This window comes from Boleophthalmus pectinirostris, unplaced genomic scaffold (assembly GCF_026225935.1).
Source record: "Boleophthalmus pectinirostris isolate CB_2022bp ecotype Guang Dong unplaced genomic scaffold, ASM2622593v1 HiC_scaffold_12, whole genome shotgun sequence".
Taxonomy (NCBI): Eukaryota; Metazoa; Chordata; class Actinopteri; order Gobiiformes; family Gobiidae; genus Boleophthalmus; species Boleophthalmus pectinirostris.
Window position 1 is genome coordinate 30244722 of NW_026571018.1, and position 24878 is coordinate 30269599.

The following is a 24878-nucleotide window of genomic DNA, read 5'->3' on the forward strand; positions in this document are numbered from 1 at the left end:
AAAGAATATATTGAATGATATTGTAACGAATGGTGGTCCTGCTAAAATTATTGTCATCCTAGCTAACCAAATTGTGATTAAATAGAATATATAGATTATATATAGATGTAATGCAATTACCAATATCAAGCACTCATTTTCAATATTCTTAAATAAATAATTGTACGTGAAGACTTCATTTCCCAGACGCCATTGCGTGTTTCTGAACGTGGATGTCATCAGCCGAGCACCGGCGGCGTGGGTTTCCCTGGTACTTCTGCTCCGGCTCCTGTTTGATATTGACATTAACTCGCCACATATCCAAGATCTGCGGTCAAAATGACGGTATGTTCATTTTTGCGTGTCACCATCCTATAGTTTGTTTTATGTCACAGGTGCGTAAAACACTGGTTTATTTTATAATCATAACTTACTGCTAAGCTAATCGTGCTAGCTGTTCAGCCCCTGCCAGCCTCAACACTGGTAAAACTAAGACAGGAATAGATCCTATACCTTTGATTTCTCTCTAGTATTAGCTACCTGTGTACTTAAAATACGGGACATACATTCGCATTAAAGTTTCTTCCTCATGCTATTTAGGAGAGGAAAGGAACAGCAAAGTTGGACTTTTTGAGAAAGATAGAGCTTGAAATTCAGGAGAAGTGGGAAAAGGAGAAAGTGTTTGAACATGATGCCCCCACAACCATTGGAGCAAGTACAAAGTAAGTTTCTTTAGATTTTGAATCACACTTTGCACTGAAATGTATTTAACTGTACTTATTCTGTAAGAAGACCATGCATACATACTAACCCTAACCCATAACATGGACAGAAGAACAATGAAATAAGTATAGCTTGTGTTTTGTTCTTTTGCAGCAAAAACAAGTACTTTGTTACCTTCCCTTACCCTTACATGAATGGCCGATTGCATCTTGGTCACACTTTCAGCTTGTCAAAATGCGAGGTGATGGAACAAGCTAATCTCCATAGGTATGGGCAGTTCCGTATTCTGACTGATATATTGTATTTTGTCTGACTTATTGCAGTTTGCTGTGGGATATCAGATGCTAAAAGGCAAGAACAGCCTTTTTCCTTTCGGACTACACTGCACAGGAATGCCCATCAAAGTGAGTGGAGCATTACAACTGTATTACTTCTTTCTGTTGATCCATCTATTGTTCATTACAATCAATACTATTGTTCTTTAGTAATGTGTCATTTATCCACCAACGTGCAAAATTACAATATAATTAGATATTTTGGACTAACTTTGAACCTGAACACAAACAATAATGAAAAGTGTGATGTCTTAGGCCTGTGCAGACAAACTAAAACGGGAGATGGAGCTGTATGGAAACCCTCCGCAGTTTCCTGATGAAGATGAAGAAGAGAAGGAGAAACCCAAGACTAATGATGAAATTATTATCAAAGATAAAGCAAAAGGAAAAAAGGTGTTTTAAAGGGATAGAACAAGAATAACCTTTTTAATGATCATTGAAATTGACACATTTTTCACTTTTTAGAGTAAAGCTGCAGCAAAAACAGGGACCGCCACATACCAATGGGACATCATGAGGTCTTTGGGTTTAAATGATCAGGAAATTGCCAAGTTTGCCAATGCTGAGCACTGGTTGGAGTACTTTCCTCCTCTGGCTGTCAGTGACCTTAAAAGCATGGGAGTCAAGGTAGATATGTATCCTAATTATATTCTTTCTGTCTCACTGAAAATGTTTTTTACTTCTGTATATATAATAAAATACAGGTATATAATGCAGAGTTACTAGCAAACAGAATACTTTTAAAGTCTAAATTTTGTTGTGAAAATGTTTAAAGGACCTATGTTACGCTATTTTCTGATGTATGTTATGTTTTTTACTCCTCAAAAAGATACATGGAGTTGTAATTTGTTTCATTTATAATGTTTAACACACAAACCCTGCATATTTAGGCTCAGCTTCTCTCAAACTGAAAACACTCTGTTCCAAATTGTGATGTCAAGTGGTAATGCAGGAAGTGTTCAACTGTGTTTACTCCATACACCTTCAGCAGAATCATTTGGACGATTTCATCAGCTTGGGAGATATAGACAGACTAATAATAAAGGATTACTCAAACTTGTATGAATGAGATAAAACACAACTCCAGGTATCTTGTTGAAGAGGTAAGAGCATTAAAACAAGGCTTATGTGTAATATATCTTTAAAAGAAGTATTTAGTTACTATATCAAGGTGTATATTACTTGTCAAGCCTCTGTCTAGTGTTGGTAGTTTTTAGGCATTCAGCCCACATTTTCATGCTAAATTGGAGCCAAATGTCATGCTGTTCCTCACAGGTCGACTGGAGGCGTTCATTCATCACCACCGATGTCAACCCTTTCTATGACTCCTTTGTCCGGTGGCAGTTTGTTACACTGAAGGAGAGGAAAAAGATTAAGTTTGGGAAAAGGTGAGGTGGTACTGGAGGATATTGAAATATTTATTTTTGAAATAATACCTGTGATTCTGTGAACTTACATTTATTTCTCTTGCAGGTATACAATCTATTCTCCTAAGGATGGACAGCCATGTATGGACCATGACAGGCAAACCGGAGAGGTATATTGATATAAGGGAAAGTATTATTGTTTGTCACGAAAAGACTAATTCTTTTAAACTAATTATTTTGATGTTATTGTATTTGCAAATAGGGAGTTGGACCTCAGGAGTACACCCTCATCAAAATGAAGATTGTTGAGCCATATACTGCAAAATTCAAATCCAAAGTATTTTATAGCAGGTACAAAACAAAAAAATCTTATTAATGTAAATATAATACTGTAATAACTATAAATAGGTTCATATTGTCATGTGTCTTTATAGTGGCATGAAGGGCAAAAACATCTTCTTGGTGGCTGCCACCCTGAGACCGGAGACTATGTTTGGTCAGACAAACTGCTGGGTCAGGCCAGATATGAAGTATGTGGCTTTTGAGACGGTGAGCGGAGACGTATTTATCTGCACGCGAAGGTCTGCAAGGAACATGTCCTTCCAGGGCTTCACCAAAGAGAATGGTGTGGTGCCCATCGTCATGGAGATCCTTGGACAGGTACACATGGTGACATATTTACTTTAGTTTGTCTATAAAGGATTGAAGATATAATTAAAATTATTTTTGTTTCAAAGATTTCCACTATATGCCTTTTTTCCACAGCTATCGATTGACCACATACTAGTAATCTTCACATATTTGCTTGACAAACATAAATTCACCTTCATTTCTTTATCAGGATATATTGGGATGTGCCTTGAGTGCCCCTCTAACGTCCTATAAAATCATCTATGCACTGCCTATGCTCACCATCAAGGAGGACAAAGGTAACACTTGATAAATAAATGTATAATTTTAACAACTTCAAAACTCTGTATGATTCCAGCATATCTTATCAATCAATGTCAATTTCTAAATAGGCACTGGAGTGGTAACTAGTGTCCCATCTGATGCTCCTGATGATATTGCTGCTCTGAGAGATATCAAGAAAAAAGAGGTACATGTTCACTGAAATGCTAGGAGTATTCTATCAGTCTTTATTATTGAGCTATTTAACCATAAGTGTATATCATATTGCTGTCTGCAGGCGCTAAGAGAAAAGTATGGCATTGAAGACAAGATGGTGCTGCCTTTCGAGCCGGTGTGTAGATTTATTTATATCCAATATCTTCTCCTGACATTTTAACTATATGAAACGTCATGCCTTTAGGTCCCCATCATTGAAATTCCTGGCTATGGAAACTTGTCAGCTCCTCTGGTCTGTGATGAACTCAAGATTCAAAGCCAGAATGACAAAGAGAAGCTGGCTGAAGCTAAAGAAAAAGTTTACCTGAAAGGATTCTATGAAGGGGTGAGCCAATTTACATCAAGGTGCAATGTTTAAAGGTGTACTTTAAATGCATTTTTTGGAGAGTTCTACCGCTTACTTGTTATATTTATGCCTGACATGCTCCAACAGAAGGGGGTTAAACACACTGAATCTATTTTCTTACCTTGCCTAAGTGGATTCTAAAAAAAAATTGGTATCACTGTTCTCTCCTACTATTTTATTTCAGATCATGTTGGTTGAGGGATATAAAGGTCAGAAGGTTCAGGATGTCAAAAAACCTATTCAGAGGATGATGGTTGAGAAGGTAATGCCTTCTATTCTCTTCATAGATGGATGTGAAGTGCCTTTGATCCATTTGTTGCCGTCTATGTCATCATAATAATCTATTTACAACAGGGTGAAGCAATGATCTACATGGAGCCGGAGAAACAGGTCATGTCTCGTTCAGCCGATGAGTGTGTAGTGGCTCTTTGTGATCAGTGGTGAGTCCTACTTTTGTGTCTTAAAATGACTATTTATTTGTATATTAAATGTTATGTTTATGTGGGACTGCTTTATCATAGTTTCTCTAAGTCTCTAAATATTTCAGGTATTTGGATTATGGAGATGCGGAATGGAAAGCAAAAGCCAATGAAGCCCTCAAATCATTGGAAACGTAAGATTTTAATATTGATGCTATCTAAAGCAACTATAATACAATAGATTTTTTGCTATTCTTATATTCTAACTATTGCCTTACAGATTTTGTGATGAGACCAGAAGAAACTTTGAAGCAACCCTGGCTTGGCTACAAGAACACGCCTGCTCTAGGACCTATGGACTTGGTAAGATCTTAAAGGAAAATAAATAAATAAATAATAAAATAATTTAAAATAACTATAATAATCAAATAACCCTATAATCAGATCAGCCTTTTGGTGTGTCAGTTAATTTGTGTTTTTGTGTTTGTTTTTCCCCCAATAGTAATTTGTATTTTGAAAGACATAGTACAATGGATTTTAAAATGACTGTCAAGACCTGTACAGCTGTAAACAACAGATTACTCACATCAAATGTAACTGTTTATATACCACATCAATAATCTGATCTGATCTCCAGAAATTAGATAGTGATTTTTGTTGTGCATGTAAACATAGCCATTGATTTAAACTTAAGTAATCTTAAAAAACAAACAAAAAAAAACATTTGACCCTTGCATGTTTAGTATTTGGTCTGTAGAGGGAGACAGAGTATTACCAGTTTGTGTTGTTACCACAGGGGAGTCTTAAGTGTTTGAATAGCAAAAGATTTTGACTAGAAGCCATCTGGCATGCAGCACAAACACATAGTACAATAGACTTGATGTTGACTCGTTCTGTCAACAACCCATACATATTCACTACCAAACCCTCAGAAAACATTCTTTTTTTTGTTTTTCTAGAGCAATCACATTCTCAACATAACATTTCTATACTGCAGATGATATACTGTTAAGAATAATTGGCCACTGTTAAATTCTTGTGGGCACCTCATTTTATGTACTCACAAATCCAATATTCTGGTAAAATAAGGGTCAATATCTGTAAGAGTGAAATGTACAGCCTCTAACAAATAATGATTTCAAATTATTGCAATCTTTGGATATTATTTTGAGTAATGTTTGTTTTGTATGTTTAAAATCTCAATAATATGTCTAATGTAGAAGACATTTTGGCAGCTGGTTAAAATTTTTTATTTTAAATCTTGAATTGCCCACAAATCTGAATCCCATAACTGGCAATGGCTTCTCTCTTTCTAATGATTGGTTGCAGTTTGTTGTGTTTATAATTAGTCAAAGTAATATATTTCAAATCAAGATTAACGTAGTGTTGTTTCTTTTTGCGTTTACAGGAACACGCCTGCCTTGGGATGAGCAGTGGCTGATTGAATCTCTGTCGGACTCTACCATCTACATGGCTTACTATACTGTGGCGCACCTGCTGCAGGGAGGTGTACTCAACGGACAGGGCCCTTCACCACTGGGCATCAAGTATGGACTCTCAACAAATGTGATGACAAGCACTCACATTGAAATCAATACATTTAGCGCTGTGTGGCATTTTAACAAGAGCATAATGAGCCATTCTGATGTCCACTGACTGTCAAATGGAGGAAAGATAATATCCTCATCATTTGTCACCCTTTATAATGGCTCATTCTAATTGCATGTGCTAGTAATATTTAAAATCAGTAATTCATGAGTTCTCACAAAATAACTACCGGTTTCTTTATTCATCTTGGTGTTCGTGCAAATGAGGGGCTAGATTTACAGTTGGGATACTGGCAGTAAAACAGAATTCATGTGGACATTAACTTTGTAGTAAAGAAGTAAGCACATAGTTGAAAACATTATGTATGTGCTTATGAGCTGTTTATTTACAATTTATATTTTAGCAATATTGTGTAATAATTTAAAGTTTGGCGATATGCCTAAAAAAGGTTGCATCACAATTTTCTTAGACCTTAGAAACTCAAGCCATCTTCTTTCTCTTAGAGTCCACACTTGACTATGATTGGTTCTTCTTCCCGTCACCTCCTGCCACCAAAATACAATATCTCAAAAGGGTCAAACCATAACTAAGTTTTTTTGTAGTGTGATAATAAATACTCAGTCTGGGAAGCAACTGCTGATAGTTTATTCTTTTCTTTCAGACCTGAGCAGATGACCAGAGAGGTTTGGGACTTTATCTTTTTCAAAACAGCTCCCTTCCCCAAAACATCCATCCCCAAAGAGCACTTGCAAAAGCTGAGGAGGGAGTTCGAGTACTGGTATCCTGTGGACGTCAGAGTGTCCGGCAAAGACCTGGTCCCAAACCATCTGTCCTATTACCTTTACAACCACGTGGCTATATGGCCCAATGACAGGTCAGGCAGACACTATTTTGGACTTTATTAATTACAGATTGTTCTATTTGAATTACTTTTTTTCTTTTAGAGAAAATGGATCCAATAGTTAACCAATTAAGAAACTGCCAAAGGCTTGTATTGATTCTAATGTTAAAATACTTTTCTAAATCTGTTCAGGAAAGATTCAAGTTTATCCCATTTATGATATCACTTGTTGTCTAGTAACATAGTTTTGGTCTTACTTCACTTGTAATTTGTCATACCGCTATGCCCAATTGTACACTATTTAGCATGTAAAACTGGTCTGGATAATTAGATTGACATTTTTGGATATAATCTTTGCTTTATTACATACACCAGTGGAAAGTGGCCCCAAGCAGTGCGCGCCAATGGACATCTGCTGCTCAACTCTGAAAAGGTTACTCCAATCTTAAATGCATTTTAACATGATACAATATTTAGATTTCACACATTGTACTCATTCTGAATTGTCATATCGCAACTGATTTTGAGTCCAAAGAGACACTCCCATGGTTACTCTACATGCCACTGATTTGTACTAATTAGCTCTCGTAGTATCTCTAAACACAATAGCTGCACGCGACAGTTGCTTGGTAATGAACTTGTGTGGGTGGATACTTGACAATCTAGCTGCTAACATCTGTTTCCCTGTCCTCCAGATGTCCAAATCCACTGGAAACTTCCTCACTCTCACCCAGGCTATTGACAAGTTCTCAGCAGACGGTACACCTTCTTCAATTTATTCCTCTCCTGTTTTGTCTGTGCTGTTTTGTTCTCTGAGGGTTTTTCTGTCAGTCATTGGCAGTTATGACTGGAGGCACTTTTTTTTTTTCCTTCAATTTTTCAGTTGGCTGTTTTGTCTGAATCTATAAATGGCTTCAGGGACTTGTTAAATTAGCAGCTAATGATGGTTAAGGTCAAGTTCACTGTGACATTACAAAGCATATTTTTAGACATACTGATGAATGAGGTTAAGTACAAATGAAAAAAATCTACATGTTCTTTAATTAAAACAAAGCGGTCTGAATTTAACCTTCCTAAAATGAATGGGCCCAATTTGTAGTTTGTCTGTCACTCACATTAAAGGGCGTATATCATGCCATTTTCTAGTCTATGTTATAATATTGTGAGCTCATCAAAAACATACATGGAGTTCTTCTCTCAAACAGAAAACACTCACTTTTACCTTGTATTGTCATGTGGTAATACAGGAGGTGCTCCACTGTGTTTGAGATTCCATACGCACTAGAATCATTTGGATAATTTCACCTCTGTGATGTCATGAAAGTTTTGGAGATGTTGACTAATGGAGGGTTACTCAAACGTGTGAATGAAACAAAATACAACTCCAGGTATGTTTTTGATGAGGTAACAACATTATAACACGGCTTAAAGCTCACTATTCAATTTTGCATAATATGGGACCTTTTTAATTGTGAATTGCCAAAAGGAAAATACATCAAACATGGTTATATTCTAGTTTTTAATACCAACTTTTTTCATTTTTGCTCCCACCAGTCTACAACAGGATTATGTGGGGTCTAAATGAGCTCCAAATCAGATTTTAAAATTACTCAAGTAGTTTTGAATTGGAGACCAAACTGTGTGAAAATGTTAGTTTTAGGTTGAGCAAGGGCAGAAGTGGAGAGGACCCCCCCCCAGCATGACTCTCTGTTGTTGTTCAGGTCTAGATAGAATTAGGGCTGAAGTGTCCGAAAGGTCAACAGTGATTTCAGGACCGGACCAGGGAATTTCTCTAACTCGGCCACATTCGTTCACTGGACTCAGGCTTAGACACATTTATCAGCAGCAGGTTAAGGTCACAGCCAGAGTGTTTTACTGAACATGAACAGAAATGCCAGAGGGGAATTGAATGCAACAGTGCGTCATATCTAAAAGTCAGAGGTTATTTTCTGTATACAGCAAAATGGCTTTACAGTCTACAAATTATATACACTGCACTGTTAGTCTTAGGCAGTAAATCATGAGACAAATTACTTTACTACTATAGTCTTGTATTACTTACTAGCTACAAATTAATTCAAACTATTACAATGAAACATGATGTATAATCTAAATCAAGTCTGACATTTTACCATTTACAAATTAACACTAATTGTATCCACTAAGGAAGCCATAAATTATCAATTATATAACACATTCACTATGTTTCTGCCTCTACCAAGTCACATCATCTTTCTTCAAGTCTTTTAGCTTGACACTCTTCTGTATCCACCTATATATTTACTATCCACACTCTGTGCCTGTCCAAAATCATCAAAATACTGCCTCTTTGATTTTATCTCAATACTCCTCTGATGTTCTTTGCTCCATCTTTAAAGTGGAACTGTTCTAAACTAGAGATTGACTGATAGGTGTGTTTTCATGGCTGATGCTTATACCAATTGTTTAGAATCCAGAGCAACCGATAGCTGACAAGCTCTGCCGATTCTGCTGATATTTTGGAGCCGAGGTGTAGGGCTGATTTTATATTATTTTTCGAAAATGATGCTATTTAAATTTTCTGCAAACTCAGCCCTTTTTTTTAAACCACCCACACGCATAGGTACATTTTGTGGCTAAGTAAAGCTTTGTGTGCTTTTAGACAGCAGATCGACCAAAACTAAATATTGGCTTGTGCTGGAGATTTAAGAGTGATAGCCGATATGCTCAAAATCAAAATATTGGTCCGCCATATTGGCCAACCCATATACCAGTATATCTCTACTAGGAGTGTGTAAAAATATTGAAACATTGCTATATCTTATTGTTTAATGTGATGATACAGTATTGTGGTAGTATCATGGGCTGTTGTATCGATATATTGCCAGGAGTATTTTTTGGTATATTTTACTAAATTATTTTGTTACAGAGCTACAGTTTTTTTTCTTTTTTAGAGGGAGGAAACTCATTTTTTGCAACACATTTGATATTTTCACTGTTTTAGGGATTAAAGTGTTTGTGTTTCATATTCACTTTATGCAAGAAATGTGGTTCAACAAAAACTTTTACTGTCACAGCCGTGATTTAGCAGTAATTTTTTTATTGAATCTTTTCAAATCGATTTGAAATGTATCGTATTGAATCGAAACTGCACTATATTGAGATATGTATCATATTGTGGCTTATGTATCAAGGTACAGTATGTATCACATCAGCAACTTCTTAATGATACCCAGTTCTAATCTCTACTTTAAACTACAGTCTGCAAAGTAACATTTGCTCTAAAATGGTAAAAAAAAAATATTACAATTTTTACCATTTACCATTTACTCAATCACTAAATGTACTGTTGAGTTCCCACACTACAGTACAAATAAAACTCTAACTCCAGTGTTACTCATTACCAGTGTGATGAATACAGCATCGTAAAACATGAGTAAAAAAAAGACATAGGCAACAATATTGTAACTTTTTCAAAACTGACTTGCACTTCATTCTATTTTAAGCTAAGACTTGTGTTTGTACTTTCTTTCTCCCTTGATTATGAATAATGATTCTTTTCTATGCTACTCCATTTGTTTTGATGGCAGTAACTCATCATTTGGGCCTGTCTCTGTTCTGTACCGTTTGTTTTATTGTTGCCCTTTTGGTGCGTTATGTTCAGAGGAAAAAAGCTGAATTATAGATAAACATTTCCTGTGAAGCGCTTCTGATTCAAGCAGCAGAGCCTGACAGCACCACGATGTGTTGACTTTATATCTGCCAACCAAAGGGATGCAATTGAATTTAAGAACAGTCAAAGGTTCCTGTGCTTCAAACTACAATACATGATTGCATTCCCCTCTCGAACTTCCCACTACAGTGACCAAACAGAAATCTCTGTTTCTGTTCTTCACCACTATTTGTCTTCATGTAGCCTAACCCAGAGATGTAACTTCTATTTCCTCTTATTTGATTCTAGCAATTTGAATTCCGGATCTGTAGTACCAGCTTCCTTAGAATAGACTTTTGAGCATTAAGAGGGACATTCCCTGGATAAAATATTGGAAAGCATTCCTGCTGAATGTTAGGCCTATTGCTACAGAGCAATATTGCAATAAATGATACTATTGAAATTACTTTATGCCACTCACGCTATAACAAGAAAGCAAGATAATCCCATTAAACATAATTTAAAACCATGAGCTGCAACAAATAATCAACAGAATGAACCTATTATAGAACTTGTATAGTAAAATCTACATAGTTCAAATCTCACTGTACATTACAAAAAACTAAAATCTTTCCACTAGTGCAAAGAATAAGTTTATTATTATTATGACACATTACAGTCCATGCTTAACCAGAGGCTATGCTAAATGTTTATAAAAAGTCGTGGGAAGTGCAAATGATGGTAAATTAAAAAAAAAACTACAACTACACTAAATCTTCAAAAAATGTTGTGGAGTGGGATCCTGCTAGATAATCCTGTTCAAGAATGCAGTGGGCAACATTTTGTACAGGAAGACACTGCTCATAATTTTCTCTAACAGTTGTTTTTCCTTTCCGTCCAGGGATGCGTCTAGCCCTGGCCGATGCTGGTGACACTGTGGAGGATGCAAACTTTGTGGAGACGATGGCAGACGCGGGGATCCTGCGCCTGTACACGTGGGTGGAGTGGGTCAAAGAGATGATCGCCAACCAGAACAACCTGAGAACTGGGCCCGCAGACACCTTCAATGACAGAGTGTTCGCCAGGTAAACAAATATGCAAATGAATTAAGGTGAAAGAAGGTAGTATATACTTTTGCAACATGATTCTGTATTTTTCAAACTTCAGAAAATTCAGTTTCATTCACTATATTTATTCCCTTCTGATAAATAAAAGGACTTCCCTCAGGGCTACTGTGACAGATGGGAAACTATGAAACTCAACTGAATTGTATTGCTGAGAGATGAAAAAATGTGTGGTGTTTAAAACTGTTCATAAACATCCATAGTATTTTTAATGCGTTTTACAACTTTTTTAATCTTCTGATGCTTCATTCTTGTTGGGTTTACCGTATTTTCCGCACCATAGGGCGCGCTCTTAAGCCTCAAACCCCTTCAAAAAACGACCGCGCGCCTCGTAATCCAGAGCGCCCTATACACGAATCCACCCACACCGCACGCAAACACACACGGAGTAGACAGCGACCGAAACACACCTGCAGCCACACTCATCACTCCACACGGAGGAGGAATGGAACGGAGGAACGAACCGAAAAAGCGAGTGCAATGTGCCACTTCTAGCCAGAACTGAACAACTGAGTCACTGAGAACACGCCAACAATCCAGCGGTCCCAGACAGCACCCTCCCTACACGCCACAATTGAACAAAGCCGAGAGTCACCGTGAACGCGCCAAACAAAGTCCCACTGACCCATCGAGCTGTTGTGTTTCGTTTAAAGTCCGGTGCAGTTTATTTGTGAAAAAAAGTTCGAAAATAGACCATTTAATGAATCCAGAGTGCCTAATAACCCGGAAAATACGGTATTTGGTTTCAGCTCCTTCGTACTACTAGAATACTGCTAGTATTATTGAATAGCTGATAAAAAAAGAAAAAAGCCTTGATGGTGATTTCAATACCATAACAATAATTGAAAACACTTTTAAAACACACAATAGCAACAATTTTAAAACAGATCTCTTATACAAAATTGACTTTTCAGCGCCTTTTTACCATGTTATATTTGTTTCCCTTCACCATTTACTCACACAAAGTTTTATTTGGAGTGATATGTGATACTGTATGTCCACTGCTCTGTACTGCTCCAATTATATTTTCTTATTCTGTGATACACATTCATTCAGCAGCATCACGTAGTTATTTAGGTACAAATTAAATAAAAAATCTGCTACTTGCTAGCTAGCTATCAGAGATGCTGACAGTTTCACAGCTCTTTGTTGTGAATATTGTGATTTAAAATGTCCAAATTATAACATAACTATATAGTAGAGACAAGTACTTAGGTCTTCTTGAAATATTGCCATGTGGTTTTACACCACTTATAATATAGGTCAAACCATTTATGAAACGATTCACAAATTGTTAAAATGATTTATGCAAATCAACCATATTATTCAAATTACCATCTAGTTTCAGTAGTTTATTTGCTGAGATTCTATTACTGATGATCTGATAATGGAATAACCTCCTGAAGATGAACACATTTTATGACAATTGCTTAATGACTTGTTAATTCAAATGTGTATATAGTCTGAAGAATACTGAGTGTGGACAAAAACAGGTCTGATATTTGGCACATACTGTATTTTATAATGGGTTTTGCTCAGACCTCTTTGCAGCTTTAATACCATCACACTATTTCCACCGGCCCTGTTACACTTCAGTGGTTTTACAAAACTGAACAGCCCTCTCGACTTGTACAGTCTCGAGTTTTTGCGGCCGTCCTAAATGGTATGGGAAGCTGCCTATTTCACACTGATTGCATGGATTTTGTGTTCTCTCTTCAGTGAAATGAACGCAGGAATCTTAAAAACTGAGCAGCACTACGAGCGGATGATGTACAAGGAGGCGCTCAAGAGTGGTTTCTTTGAATTTCAGGTAAATAGACAATGAAACAGCTGTCCAATTACTTCTCATTACTACCATTTGTAAACTCAAGTACCTTATTCACCAGAAATGTTTGGAGGAAAATTAAGTAATGTTATTTTGCCAACTATTTTTGTGCAGAGAATTAGTTTGCTTCCTGCCGATTTGAGGTCACATATTGAGGCAGATTAAACCATCAATCAGAAAACAAACTCTAGTATTTGAACTGATTTTGTTTCCACTACAGAGTTTTCACACTCACTTAAAGGTTACTTGGAGCATCAGAACTGGCTTAGAACCACATCTTGTCTCTCTAGATACAGTTGGGGCATGACTGACAGGCAGATTAACCAATGAGAGTGACACATGGTCCATTCATGTCAACATGTTGGCTTATACTTAAAAAGGAGAAAAAAATAATGTAGAGGACTTTGAAATAGCATGAATCTCTGCAGAACCAACAGGCTCTAAACTGTTATTTGTGAAAAGAAGTTATGTATTTTGTTTTGAATGTTTTTTTGTTTTTCACATTTGAAAGGCATGTGCTACAAATTAGCAACTGATTAGAGCATTGCCGTCTCATATTTGTGAGAGCAGTGTTACATTTTGCAGTTTAGTCTGAAATTCACCTGAGGAACATTCAATTCATTAAGAAGGTGTGTAGGATATTTTATTATTACAGAACATGGCAACATCCCCATCACCAAGTTAATTAAAAACTGTTAAACAATGCCCCTCACATTAATTCATAGGGATGAAAAATATTGCAGGATAAATGATTTTCTGCATAAAATCCATTTACAAAATGGCATACTTACAGCATACTTTTTGAAAAGCTGAAAGCATTTCATAGGCTTCCTGTAACCTGCATTTCAACTGCTATTTGCTGTTTTCAGGCCGCCAAAGACAAGTACCGTGAACTGGCCATCGAGGGCATGCACAGGGACCTGGTGTTCCAGTTTATCGAGAGGCAAACCCTGCTCTTAGCTCCCATCTGCCCACACCTTTGTGAATACACATGGGGCCTGCTGGGAAAGGTAACTACCACCTTGCATCTGGCTTTTTGATTACTATTTTCATCATCTTCCCTGACTTTCTTCTTTCTCCCTTTTACTGCCCCTGAGGACTTACTCCTGACAGAATAACAGATTTTCAAACTTGTTGTATTCATTTACATCTATGAAAGCACCTGGGACCAGCCATGGAAAATATGCTTGTGCACTTTATATAGGCCTTTAGTTGTGGTGTTCCCATTGCTCATTTACCTCTGTGAAACGGCTCCTAGCACGCACGCACTCCCTATGTGGCCCTTCTGTCCATCAGGAGTCTGTCTTCACACTATGTTATTTTTATTTTTTTAATGCTGTCCTTGTGAAAGGGTAGGAAGCGTCAATGCATGTTCCCAACAGCACATCCAGCCAAGAATATTTTTAACACTTGAGTTTATGAATATGAAAAAGGCCCCACGCGGCTTGAAATGGGCTTTTCAACTGTCGCTTAGCAACAACAAAGGCCCCGTAACTAGTGTTTTTTTTTTTTTTTTTTATCATGTGTAAAGCATGTCAAACGCGGAAGCATACTGCTTTTATAAACCACAATAATAACTAGGCATGTGCAAGTCTCCTGGCCTGCATTTGTGGATTAAAAGAGAGTATCGATGGCATTACCCCGTTGACACAAAGGTTAGCGGTTTGATCACAGCATCCACAAGTGCATACCATTGATGTGTCCTTGGGCAAGACATTTAATCTCCCTTGTCTCCAGTGTCCAGATGGAGGTAAAAAAGTCCTACAAAAACATGTCAATTAATCTTTTTTTTATTGTACAGTGTGGACTTAAAAGCCACAAGGGTTAAAAACCAAAGTGGTGGTTCCATATCTGTAAAAATGGAAAGTCATGCTAGGGCCCTCTAACAGTAAAAATATGGCAGTAACACATTGGATTCTTAATTGGAATCACAGATGAATAAAAAGCGGATTGAAGAATTAATGAGCTGCTTGTGGTATTTTCTGTAACTTTTTTCCTAAGAGCAAATTAGAGTGGGAGCCAGAAGGTCACCTTTGCTCCAGTCCCACATGCACAATATAAAACCAATAAGCCGCGTCACCCGAGTGAATTGGTGATTTGCTAGAGCAAACCCGGCATGAACCAAAGGGAACAGCCAAAATTCATTAATTTCTTCATTTCATTGACTTGAGCATAATAGAAATGTCACTCCTGCATAAACAAATGAGGAAAATTAAGGTGGGGATCAATTTGTTTACAGATGTGTCTTGTTCTGCATCTCTCCAAGGCCATAGGTCTTCACTAATTAAAATGTCAAAAGTCCAGCATGTTAATTAGACATGGAGAGTAAATGGTTTGTGGTATATTTCTTCATCATTTACTTATTCTAATTACATTCTTGATGAGATTTATTGTACTTGTTGTTACTCTGGTAGAAAGGTTTTCAAAGGTCAATGGACAATGAGAGACATTTCAGCTGCCATCCTGAAGCCATTATCAGTCTGAAAGTACGGGTCTGAGGAGTTAGAATTTACACTGCTCTAAGGGAAGGGGAACAAGATTAGTACTGCCCTTAGAGCTCTATACTGTCTTTTCACACCCACCTATTTATGGCTCTTGAGCAGTAATATTTTGTGTGTATATTCTCTACATCTAAGAATTATTTATTAAATGAAATTAAATTGTACAATATAACAAAGCTTTAAAAATGTTTTTCTCCTTTCAGAGCACCTCTCTGATGAAGGCGTCCTGGCCCGTGGCTGGTCCTGTAGATGAGGTTCTAATCCGCTCCTCTCAGTACCTGATGGAGACCGCCCACGACCTCCGGCTGCGTCTCAAGGCCTACATGCAGCCGCCTAAAAACAAGGCGAGACCCATCACTCCTGTCCCTACACTTCACTGCCTGCCCATAACTCACCGTCAGCTTTGTGATTCCAGATTGATTTCTTTCTTTTGCTCTATCTTTCTTAGATCCAAAGTGTTTATGAAGCGCAGTAAATAAATCTAAGGTAGCGAAGTGTGGCTTCAGCCCCTCAGGGGCTGTTTAATACAAAGCTCAATGAGGCATAAAATAATGAAACTTTTGCTAAAGAAAGTTAGCAGATAATATTGTGCCCAAGAGCAGAGATTTGAGTAGTTTATTTCATCAAAGGCAGGCATTAAATTGACTTAAGTAAATTAACACCTGGCCTGATACAAATCTAGTTTTAACAAGTTATTTGAATAAAGGTAATAATTTTAAAAGCCTGCATGCATAGCAATATCACCAGAAGGAAACAGACCAAAAACAAATGCATTGTTTGTTATGTTAGTTCTAGTTTGTTTAGACCTTAGACCTGTCTTAGACCTGTCTTAGACCTGTTTTAGATCTGGTTTAGTTCATGAATAGATCATGTTTATATCTGGTTTAATAGTGAGATAGTCCTGCTGAAGTTCTGAATCAGCTGGATTCATAAATTAGAGTTTAATTAGAGTTTATCTTGTTTAGTAAAACTAGGACTCTGTTCACTGTCCATATCCATCATTAAATGTGAATAATCGAAAAGAATTGGTCTTGATAATTCAGGGTCACTTTGCCCTTTCTGTCCGAGTGTATTATCTGAATACCACACACTTCATATTATTATTATTATTAGTAGTAGTAGTGGTATTAAGATTTCGATAAGTGGCTGTGTGCGGCCTGGAGAGCAGTATTGACAGAGGGATATCTCCAGCTCCCAGCCTGTTTCGATCGATCTGCTGAAAATAGAGCTGGGATAAAAAGTGATACACTGGAATACAGAGATGGAACCTGAAAAAAGTATACTGTGCTACCAAGAACATTTGAAAGACTAATGTGTAAACAGCATGCAGAATTATAAAAAATATATGAATATGCAGATTCAGCCTTCAAACTTTGAGCAAAGATGTGTATACTTTTGTAAATCAAAAATATCATTACTTTTATCTTAATTTGATGTGCAGTATTTAAATAAGAAAAAATATAGGAAGTTTTGCTAAAGCAGAACTCAAAGAATCCCTGCAAAGACATAGTTTTATTATTATATTTCAAACTAACAACTAAATGATGATGGCTTTGAGCCATTTTAAAAGATGGCATAATTAGTGGTGTAATTGACACCAAGTCAGAGCTGAACCTTTTTGGCACAGGTACTAAAGGTATAAAGATCTAACTAAATTGTTTTTTCAAAAATAGAATTGTAAGATTGGCAAATGTGTAATACCTTTTTTTTTTTTTTTTTTTTTTGACATTTTGTTTCAACTAACTTAAAACCTATTGGTGTATATTTTGAGAGAAAATATTCAATGCAACAAGTTCATGATGTTGTTTTTTTCTTTCTGTGAACAGAAGGGTGACACCAAACCCCCTGCAAAGCCCTCTCATTGCACCATCTATGTGGCCAAAAACTACCCCACATGGCAGCACAGCGCCTTGTCCCTGCTTGGCAAGCACTACAAGGTATATCATCACACCTCAACACCATTCATTTATATATCTCCATTAGGGATGTGCACAACAGTCCATGTAGGCACAGGACTTGGCAATTCTCTAGTAACAATCCAAGAAATATGTAAATATGCAGTATTGAGGTATCACAATTAAAGGTAACAGGTGCTTCCACTGGTTTAAAAATGGCTACAGTCACTTAGAAGTAAATACTAAATGCCATAGATTTCATAGCCCACAGACACATCATATTATCATATATCCCTATGATGATGACTGATGATGATTTTGGTTCATTCTGCTTTCTGAATTGGCATTATACCTTTTTATCACAGTTAATAATTTACTTCATATCTGAGAACATGAATGATGATGATGATGATGATTCATTCATGATTCATACATTTGTAAAAACATATAGTATACCATCTTTAGTGTTAGATAGTGTTCAAATGCTTTGTGTGGCTCATGTTTAATAGTGTCTTGTTTATATTTTTGTCCCAGAGCAACAATGGAGTCCTTCCAGACAACAAGGTGATTGCGAGCGAACTGGGAGCCCTGCCAGAGCTCAAGAAGTACATGAAACGAGTGATGCCCTTTGTGGCAATGATCAAGGTACAGCTCTGCCACTGCAACACTGCTGTTATGAAACCCACAGTGGAGAGGTGCTTTGCTGAAATTTAAAATGCACATAGGAGCTTTAATACTGTATTGAACCTGCCTGGTTCCATCCCACTGAATTAAGGTGGGCAATATATAGGTGGTAAGACACATAACCTTGTCTGTAACTATAGAGCCTATATGGCATTACATTCAATGTAGAGCATTGAGGTAAACTTCTATACAACATAATTTAATTGACCATTGGAACTATATAGCACCGTTCAAGATACTCATTATGTATTATTCATTCACTTAGGCTTAGACTTAGGCAAACTTTGATTCACTTGAGAAGTTGTTTTGTTTCTGTTTTCCTATTGTTACCACAGCTGCCCTGGGACAGACTGATGGAACCAAGTCTACCCCATTTAATACAAACATTCACGCACTCACCACATTCATATACTAAGAAATGTGGGGGAAGTGTCTCTCATCCAAGTACTAATAACTAGACCTGGCCTTGCTTAGCTTTTGAGATATGATGAGATCAGCCTTTGACATGCATGAAATAAGTAAACGTTAACTGCAAGATTTAGATGTATGTTTTAGATGTATGTTTTTTTCTGTATTCTTAGTATAGTAAACATGTAATTTGTATATATTTACATATATAAATCTATAATTCTGCAAAGATTGGTAAGTATAGTGGCTTGTACATTTTTTTTTAATCCATATTTTACAACAGTTATCAAGAAAACAGATCGGTTAATATTCAGATCATTTTCTACATTCTACAGCCCACTCAAATGTGTTACAATTCACTGCATTGATGATTGCATTCCTTTGGATGCCAATATTTGTTTAACCATTGCTTGATTGTTTGTTCTCCTACTCTCACCCAATTGATTCAGTCTTTTAAATACACTCGCCTGACTGCTGCCTGCATCTGCTTTTCCATTTTTTAAGCTCACAACAACAAATGGCCCATTTGAAAACTCCAGTTGTATATTGAAAATACTTAAATTGTTTTTTATTGATCTGAAAGAGTGATTTGCAGGCTGCAACTTTTCTTTGTTCTGTGGGTTCTCTCTTGGAATACTAACAATATTGTTAATATTACAATCTTAAAACTACATCTCAACTTACTGTACCGAAACTATTTTATGTCAACATTAATCAATAAACCCTGCCTCCTCTTCACTGTCCACACAAAGGGGAGTTTGTTTTTGGGGCAAATATTGAATCCTAAACTTTATTCTTTGTAGACTGAGTGGAAGATATTAAACTAGTGCTTGTATTTTTGCCTCTTGTTGTGTTCAAAAATAGTGCTAATAAAAATAGTAATGATTTCTTTTTGTTTTCTTTCTAAAAATCCTTTCTCAAGCCTTGTTTTCAGCTTTTAAGTTGTTGTCTCACACTGTGCCCCCAGTTTGATGGTTTGTTTTGGCATCTCAAAGCCCTTTTCTTTATATTTTACAAACAATTGTGTCAGAAACACAGTGACAACTTGATACTGTTACTAGTTTTTTAGTGTTGAATAAAAGGTTAATTATGTTTTTCATTTGTTTTTGAATTGTTTTTTTGTGGTAGGAAAACCTGGAGAAAAATGGACCGAGGGTTTTGGACCTGGAGCTGGAGTTTGATGAGAGGGCTGTCATCATGGAAAACCTGGTTTACCTCACCAACTCACTAGAGGTAAGTACACTGTTGGTGCTTGGAAAAAAAGATCATAGTCATTCATTACAAATTATGAATTGCAATTTGATAAGTTATATAGTTTACTTTCTATTTATTGTTAAATTTCTGTTTACGGGGCAAGGGCATGGAAGTATTGTGTGTGTAGAATGCAGACTGGAGCATTAGGGGCTTTGGCTGAGTGACAGCGGAGCTCAGAGGTGTCTCACTGGGTTTAACAGAGGTGGGAGAGCAGCGCTTAAAATACCCACTTTTTGACTCGAGAAATCCAGACACTTTCATATATGCCAAAGTACTGAATGGGCCATCTCTGTCCACATAACTCTTGGTAACGCTAGAATAAATATCTGTATCTAAAGAATATTTACCTTCAGTTTTTCTCTTTTTCATTGATTGTAGTTTGGAAATGGACATTTAATTTGGGTAAACAATCAGTGAATATGTAGAATTAATTTACACCTGAGAGAAATACTTTGACTCTTTACACACTTTACACAGGACAGAATATATTTTCATCTTCCAGTTTTGAGAAATTCTAAATTGCAAATCTCATGTTAAGGGCTTATATTAAGTTAGTTAAAAGTGCAATCTTCACTTCACTACCAATAGTTTGTTTGTGCACTTTCTGGCCAATTACCTTGCTGTGTAGTAACTGCATTAGTCGTAACAAATTTTCTCTGCTGTGCACCATGAAGGACAAAACCCTCCATGGCACTAAGATCCTATCTCCGTCTGGAAAAGTGTGACGGATTAGCTGTAAGCCACATGTTGAGCCTCTAATCGCCCCTGGACCGTTGTTAACACTTGTAAACACACACATTGGCTTCCTGAAACTCATTATTTGTGTTTTTTTATATGATTATTTCTTTTTCGCAGTTGGAGCAGATTGACGTGCTGTTTGCGTCTGAAGCCGATGACAAGATAAAAGAGGACTGTTGCCCCGGGAAACCGTTCAGTGTTTTCAGATCTGAGGTAGCTACAGGCTGTTTGATTTGCCCGTTATGATTTGTTGTATGCTCCAAATGCAAATAGGGCTGCAGAACCATGTGCCATACAATGTAATATTATTATGGCATACACAAGCTGTATTTTCATATCACAGGAATGTCAAGCAATTAGTTCTGACTGACATCTGGTTATATAAAGAGGCTGTATTATGCAAAATCTTTAGACTTTTGGAGCTTTCTACCTTGTTATAATGTTGCCTTCTCATCAAAACCATGTCAGAAAAGGTGTTAGATGTCATCCATGCATGTTTGAGTCATTTTGCGATCTGTACCAGGCATGATTCTTACCCTCCCTACAGTTAGCAGTATGATCCTGTTTAAGACTCAGCCCCTAAAAAAAGCCTACATCCCTGATCATCCTACATGGCCATTTTCCATAAATGTACAAAAGCATGATAAAAAACTACACTACAACTTCACAAACCTGATACGATGTGCAGTAGTTTCATTAGCAGGATGCACGCTAAGTTTATTATAACAGCACTCTCAAAGGGAGGAGGGACTCAACTGATTAAACATGATCAGATCTATAATAGAAGTATAATACCCCCTCTTTAACCCTGGCTGAGAGGAGTTTGTTGCAGTTTTAGTTGTATGATGGAACTTTATTGATCTCACGCAGTGGAATCCGTCACGTGTATTGCCTGTAACTTATTTAATCAGTATATATTACTAAAATCGTCATTGGTCTTGATGAATGCTTTCAGCCTGGAGTGTCCGTGTCCCTCATAAACCCCCAGCCGTCCAGTGGTCTGTTCTCTCAGAAGGTGGACATCCGTCAGGGTGACAGCAGGGACAGCATCGTGCGCCGTCTCGCCAAAGTCAACCGCCTCATCAAAGGTCTGCACTGTTTATATTACAGGGCTTCATGTATATTCGCATTAATTCAACTAGGCCTGTCATGAGAACACATTTAGAAATACAGTATATTGGTGAAGAAAATATAGATGATAAATGATAAACTAACTTATGCCACCGAAACAATAACCATAAAGCAGGATTGCCCCCCCAAAACCTATTCCAAATGTACAGTACTGTTAAAAAAATGTGATGTGAGATACTTATTTTGCATTGGCTTAGTGAATAATAGGAGTTATTTATTCAACTCTCTATACCTCAGTTTGTATTGTAGTGCATAAAAGTATCAAAACGTCTACATCTAGTACATAGAAATAGTACTCACCATAAATAATGACCCCCTACAGCTATAGTTCTACCTTTCATATGTAGTAATTATGGTGTCAGGCTTACACTCACTAGTTAAAGACAATATTTTAACCTTGAGTTGCATAAGATAAAAGATAAAATGCACACTATTTGGAGCTGCTGTATTAAGATGGTAGGTAAAAAAAAAAAAACATTGTACTTTGCTCAGATTTTGTATTAGATATCTTATAGCAAAGTCATGTTTTTCAAAAATGAGATAACTATATTAAATTCTGTCCTGCTTGGTGACTCACTAACTGATGACTAAAACAAATTCAGTTCTGGAGCCTGGTGTCATATTACTATGGTATTAAAGGAAACTCTTGATATTAGATCCTGATTTCAACACCACAATCATATAAAAACAAACAAAAAAACATGTACCAAACAAATACCATGGGGTCAACTTGTCTTTTTTTTTTTTCAGTATTCTAACTAAAAATTTGTATCTAGTTTTGATGTCACTATCTAACATTGTAACATAGTATTAGGGTGTTTCTGATTCAAATCATAATTAAAGGTCTTGTATCACACGAAATAGAGTCTTGTAAAATTTAAGCCATGTTATAATGTTGTTACCTCATCAAAAACATACCTGGAGTTGTGTTTTCTTTCATTCACACATGTTTGAATAATCCAGGTTTATTAGTATGTCTACACCTTCAGAATTCAAAATGCTCTGTTCCTCTGTGATATCATGAGATGGAAGTTAACAGCTACTTTTTACCTTTATTTCAGTAGAGAGTGGCAATTCCTGGGCTGAAATCATCCAAATGATTCTAATGAAGGTGTATGAAGTTTAAAAACACGGCTGAGCACTTCCTGACATCTCAGTCACAAAGTGGAACAGAGTGTTTTCAGTTTGAGAGAAGACCTCAGCCTAAATATGCAGGGTTTGTGTGTTTAAACATTTGTGTACGAGACGAAACACAACTCTGGGTATGTTTATGATGAAGAAACAACACATAACATATATCAGAAAATGACGTCATATGGACCCTTTCATTTGCATTCGTCAGTAATCACAGTACCAATATTTTCTCAGCAAATTTCTCCATCAGTAACCAATATTTTCTGGATGTTATAAATTTTTCTATACTTTTTCTATACTTTCCTTTCAGCCAACCTTCACTGCCTACCTTCCCCATTTGTCGTAATTTAAACTGACCTCTGTGTCTCTCCCAAACACAGACCTGTCCCGCGTGAAGTTGATGAGGTACGAGGACCCCCTGCTAGGCCCTCGCAGGGTGCCCGTCCTGGGACAAGAGGAACAGGGCAAACTCCCTATTAGTGAAAAGTCTGTGTTCAACGTCAACCTGGAGCAGAAGAAGATCACTTTGGCTGACAACGGGCTGACTGTGGACATCGGAGACACTCTGGTTTATTTGGTTCAATAAATATACGACAGGAAAATGGCAGATTCAGCGGGGAAGTTGTGTGAAAAGTAGAGCAAATAAGGCCATATTTTGACCATCAAGCACAAGACTGTAAGTCAACTCTGAGCAGGTGATATAACATTCTAAACTGGCTATTTTTATTACAGCGGAGATGGAGTGGAGATGTGAATTCTATGGCAGAGTGAGTATTTTAATTGCCTGGGTTATGGTTAAATGTGCATTATGCAGCTTTCCCATTGTGGAATTAATCACCTACTTGTTTCCATGGAGATTTTATTGCTTTGCTTTCAGTGTTTCACAGTATTGCATTAAACTCTTTTCCAAAAAAAAAATAACAAAAAAAACACATCGATCTGACCTGTAACTTTTTTCCTTGGAGGCAGATCAGTTCAATGCCATACCCTGGAACCTAAGCCTTTTGCTATTGTAGTTTTAGCACAATTTCCCTGCTGAATAATTATTTGGTATTGGGACCTGAACAGTTTTGGAAAGCATTGAAGGGATAACGTGACTTTCATCATTTTCTGTCTCTGTAACACGGCCGTGATGGTAACTCTTGGCTATCTTTGTCATCACTTTTTACTTGTAGATTTCAATGTCAGTCTGTTGTCCGCTGTCTAATGCAAACAAGCCTAAAGTAAGACAATATATTTGTAACTTTTAAATAAAGTTTTCTGAATTGGAAAGTAGTAGTTGTTTTGATTATATATTGTCTGGCCCCCACTGTTTTAATATAGATGCTAATAGTGTTTTCTCGGTTCAAGGTTAGACGCGCTGTTCTCTGGATTGTCACGTTTCTTCTCCAGCAACAACCACTACTTTGACTTTTTCAGAAGTTATAGAAGTTTTAGAAGGAATATTCTCACCTTTAAACCTCTCCCCTTGCTGTGGAGTTGTTGTTTCTAAGATCATCAACTAATGGAGAGCCCACATCTATTTGTAGTGCAGATAGGTACATTTTATAGTAGTTTTAACATGTAGTGTTTCATCCCCATGCTGTAACTTTTTTTGTGAAAACTTTAAAATACTTAAAACTTAAAAACATGTTACATGTTGGGGGTTTTATGGTGCCACAGTGACCACAATCCCCTGGTTCTGTAACTACATTTCTAATTCATTTTTCCCATAGATTTAACAAATAACCACACACCCTATAATATTATTTAAGATCTGTTTCTGAACTGTTATAAGTTTCTAAGTTACTAAAGCATTTCTTTGAACTTGTGTTTTATATGTGCTTTTTGAACTTAAAACAACCTTGTGGATATTTATGGAACTTCC

General features: G+C 36.8%; 1 protein-coding gene across 1 annotated transcript; it reads left to right on the forward strand.

Annotated features, from left to right (window-relative positions):
- The first annotated feature begins 168 nt into the window (after positions 1-168).
- Positions 169-24283, forward strand: lars1 (leucyl-tRNA synthetase 1). Its single transcript, XM_055148203.1, has 32 exons — positions 169-324; positions 580-701; positions 856-943; positions 1026-1106; positions 1293-1430; positions 1503-1664; positions 2313-2425; positions 2511-2574; positions 2667-2755; positions 2839-3064; positions 3246-3333; positions 3427-3503; positions 3594-3647; positions 3717-3857; positions 4063-4140; positions 4233-4318; positions 4426-4491; positions 4578-4660; positions 5706-5844; positions 6507-6719; positions 7062-7119; positions 7382-7445; positions 11219-11402; positions 13161-13251; positions 14136-14276; positions 15971-16111; positions 17594-17704; positions 18197-18307; positions 19883-19987; positions 20864-20959; positions 21702-21834; positions 23392-24283. Exons 1-32 carry the CDS (start codon positions 319-321, stop codon positions 23595-23597), a joined length of 3555 nt encoding a protein of 1184 aa, XP_055004178.1. The 5' UTR covers positions 169-318; the 3' UTR covers positions 23598-24283.
- The last annotated feature ends 595 nt before the right edge of the window (positions 24284-24878 follow it).

Excerpts from the sequence above, each read along its gene's own strand:
- lars1 (XM_055148203.1), top strand. Across the intron at positions 3,334-3,426 it reads CACCATCAAGGAGGACAAAG|GCACTGGAGTGGTAACTAGT; the intron begins GTAACACTTGAT and ends ATTTCTAAATAG. Across the intron at positions 13,252-14,135 it reads GTGGTTTCTTTGAATTTCAG|GCCGCCAAAGACAAGTACCG; the intron begins GTAAATAGACAA and ends TGCTGTTTTCAG.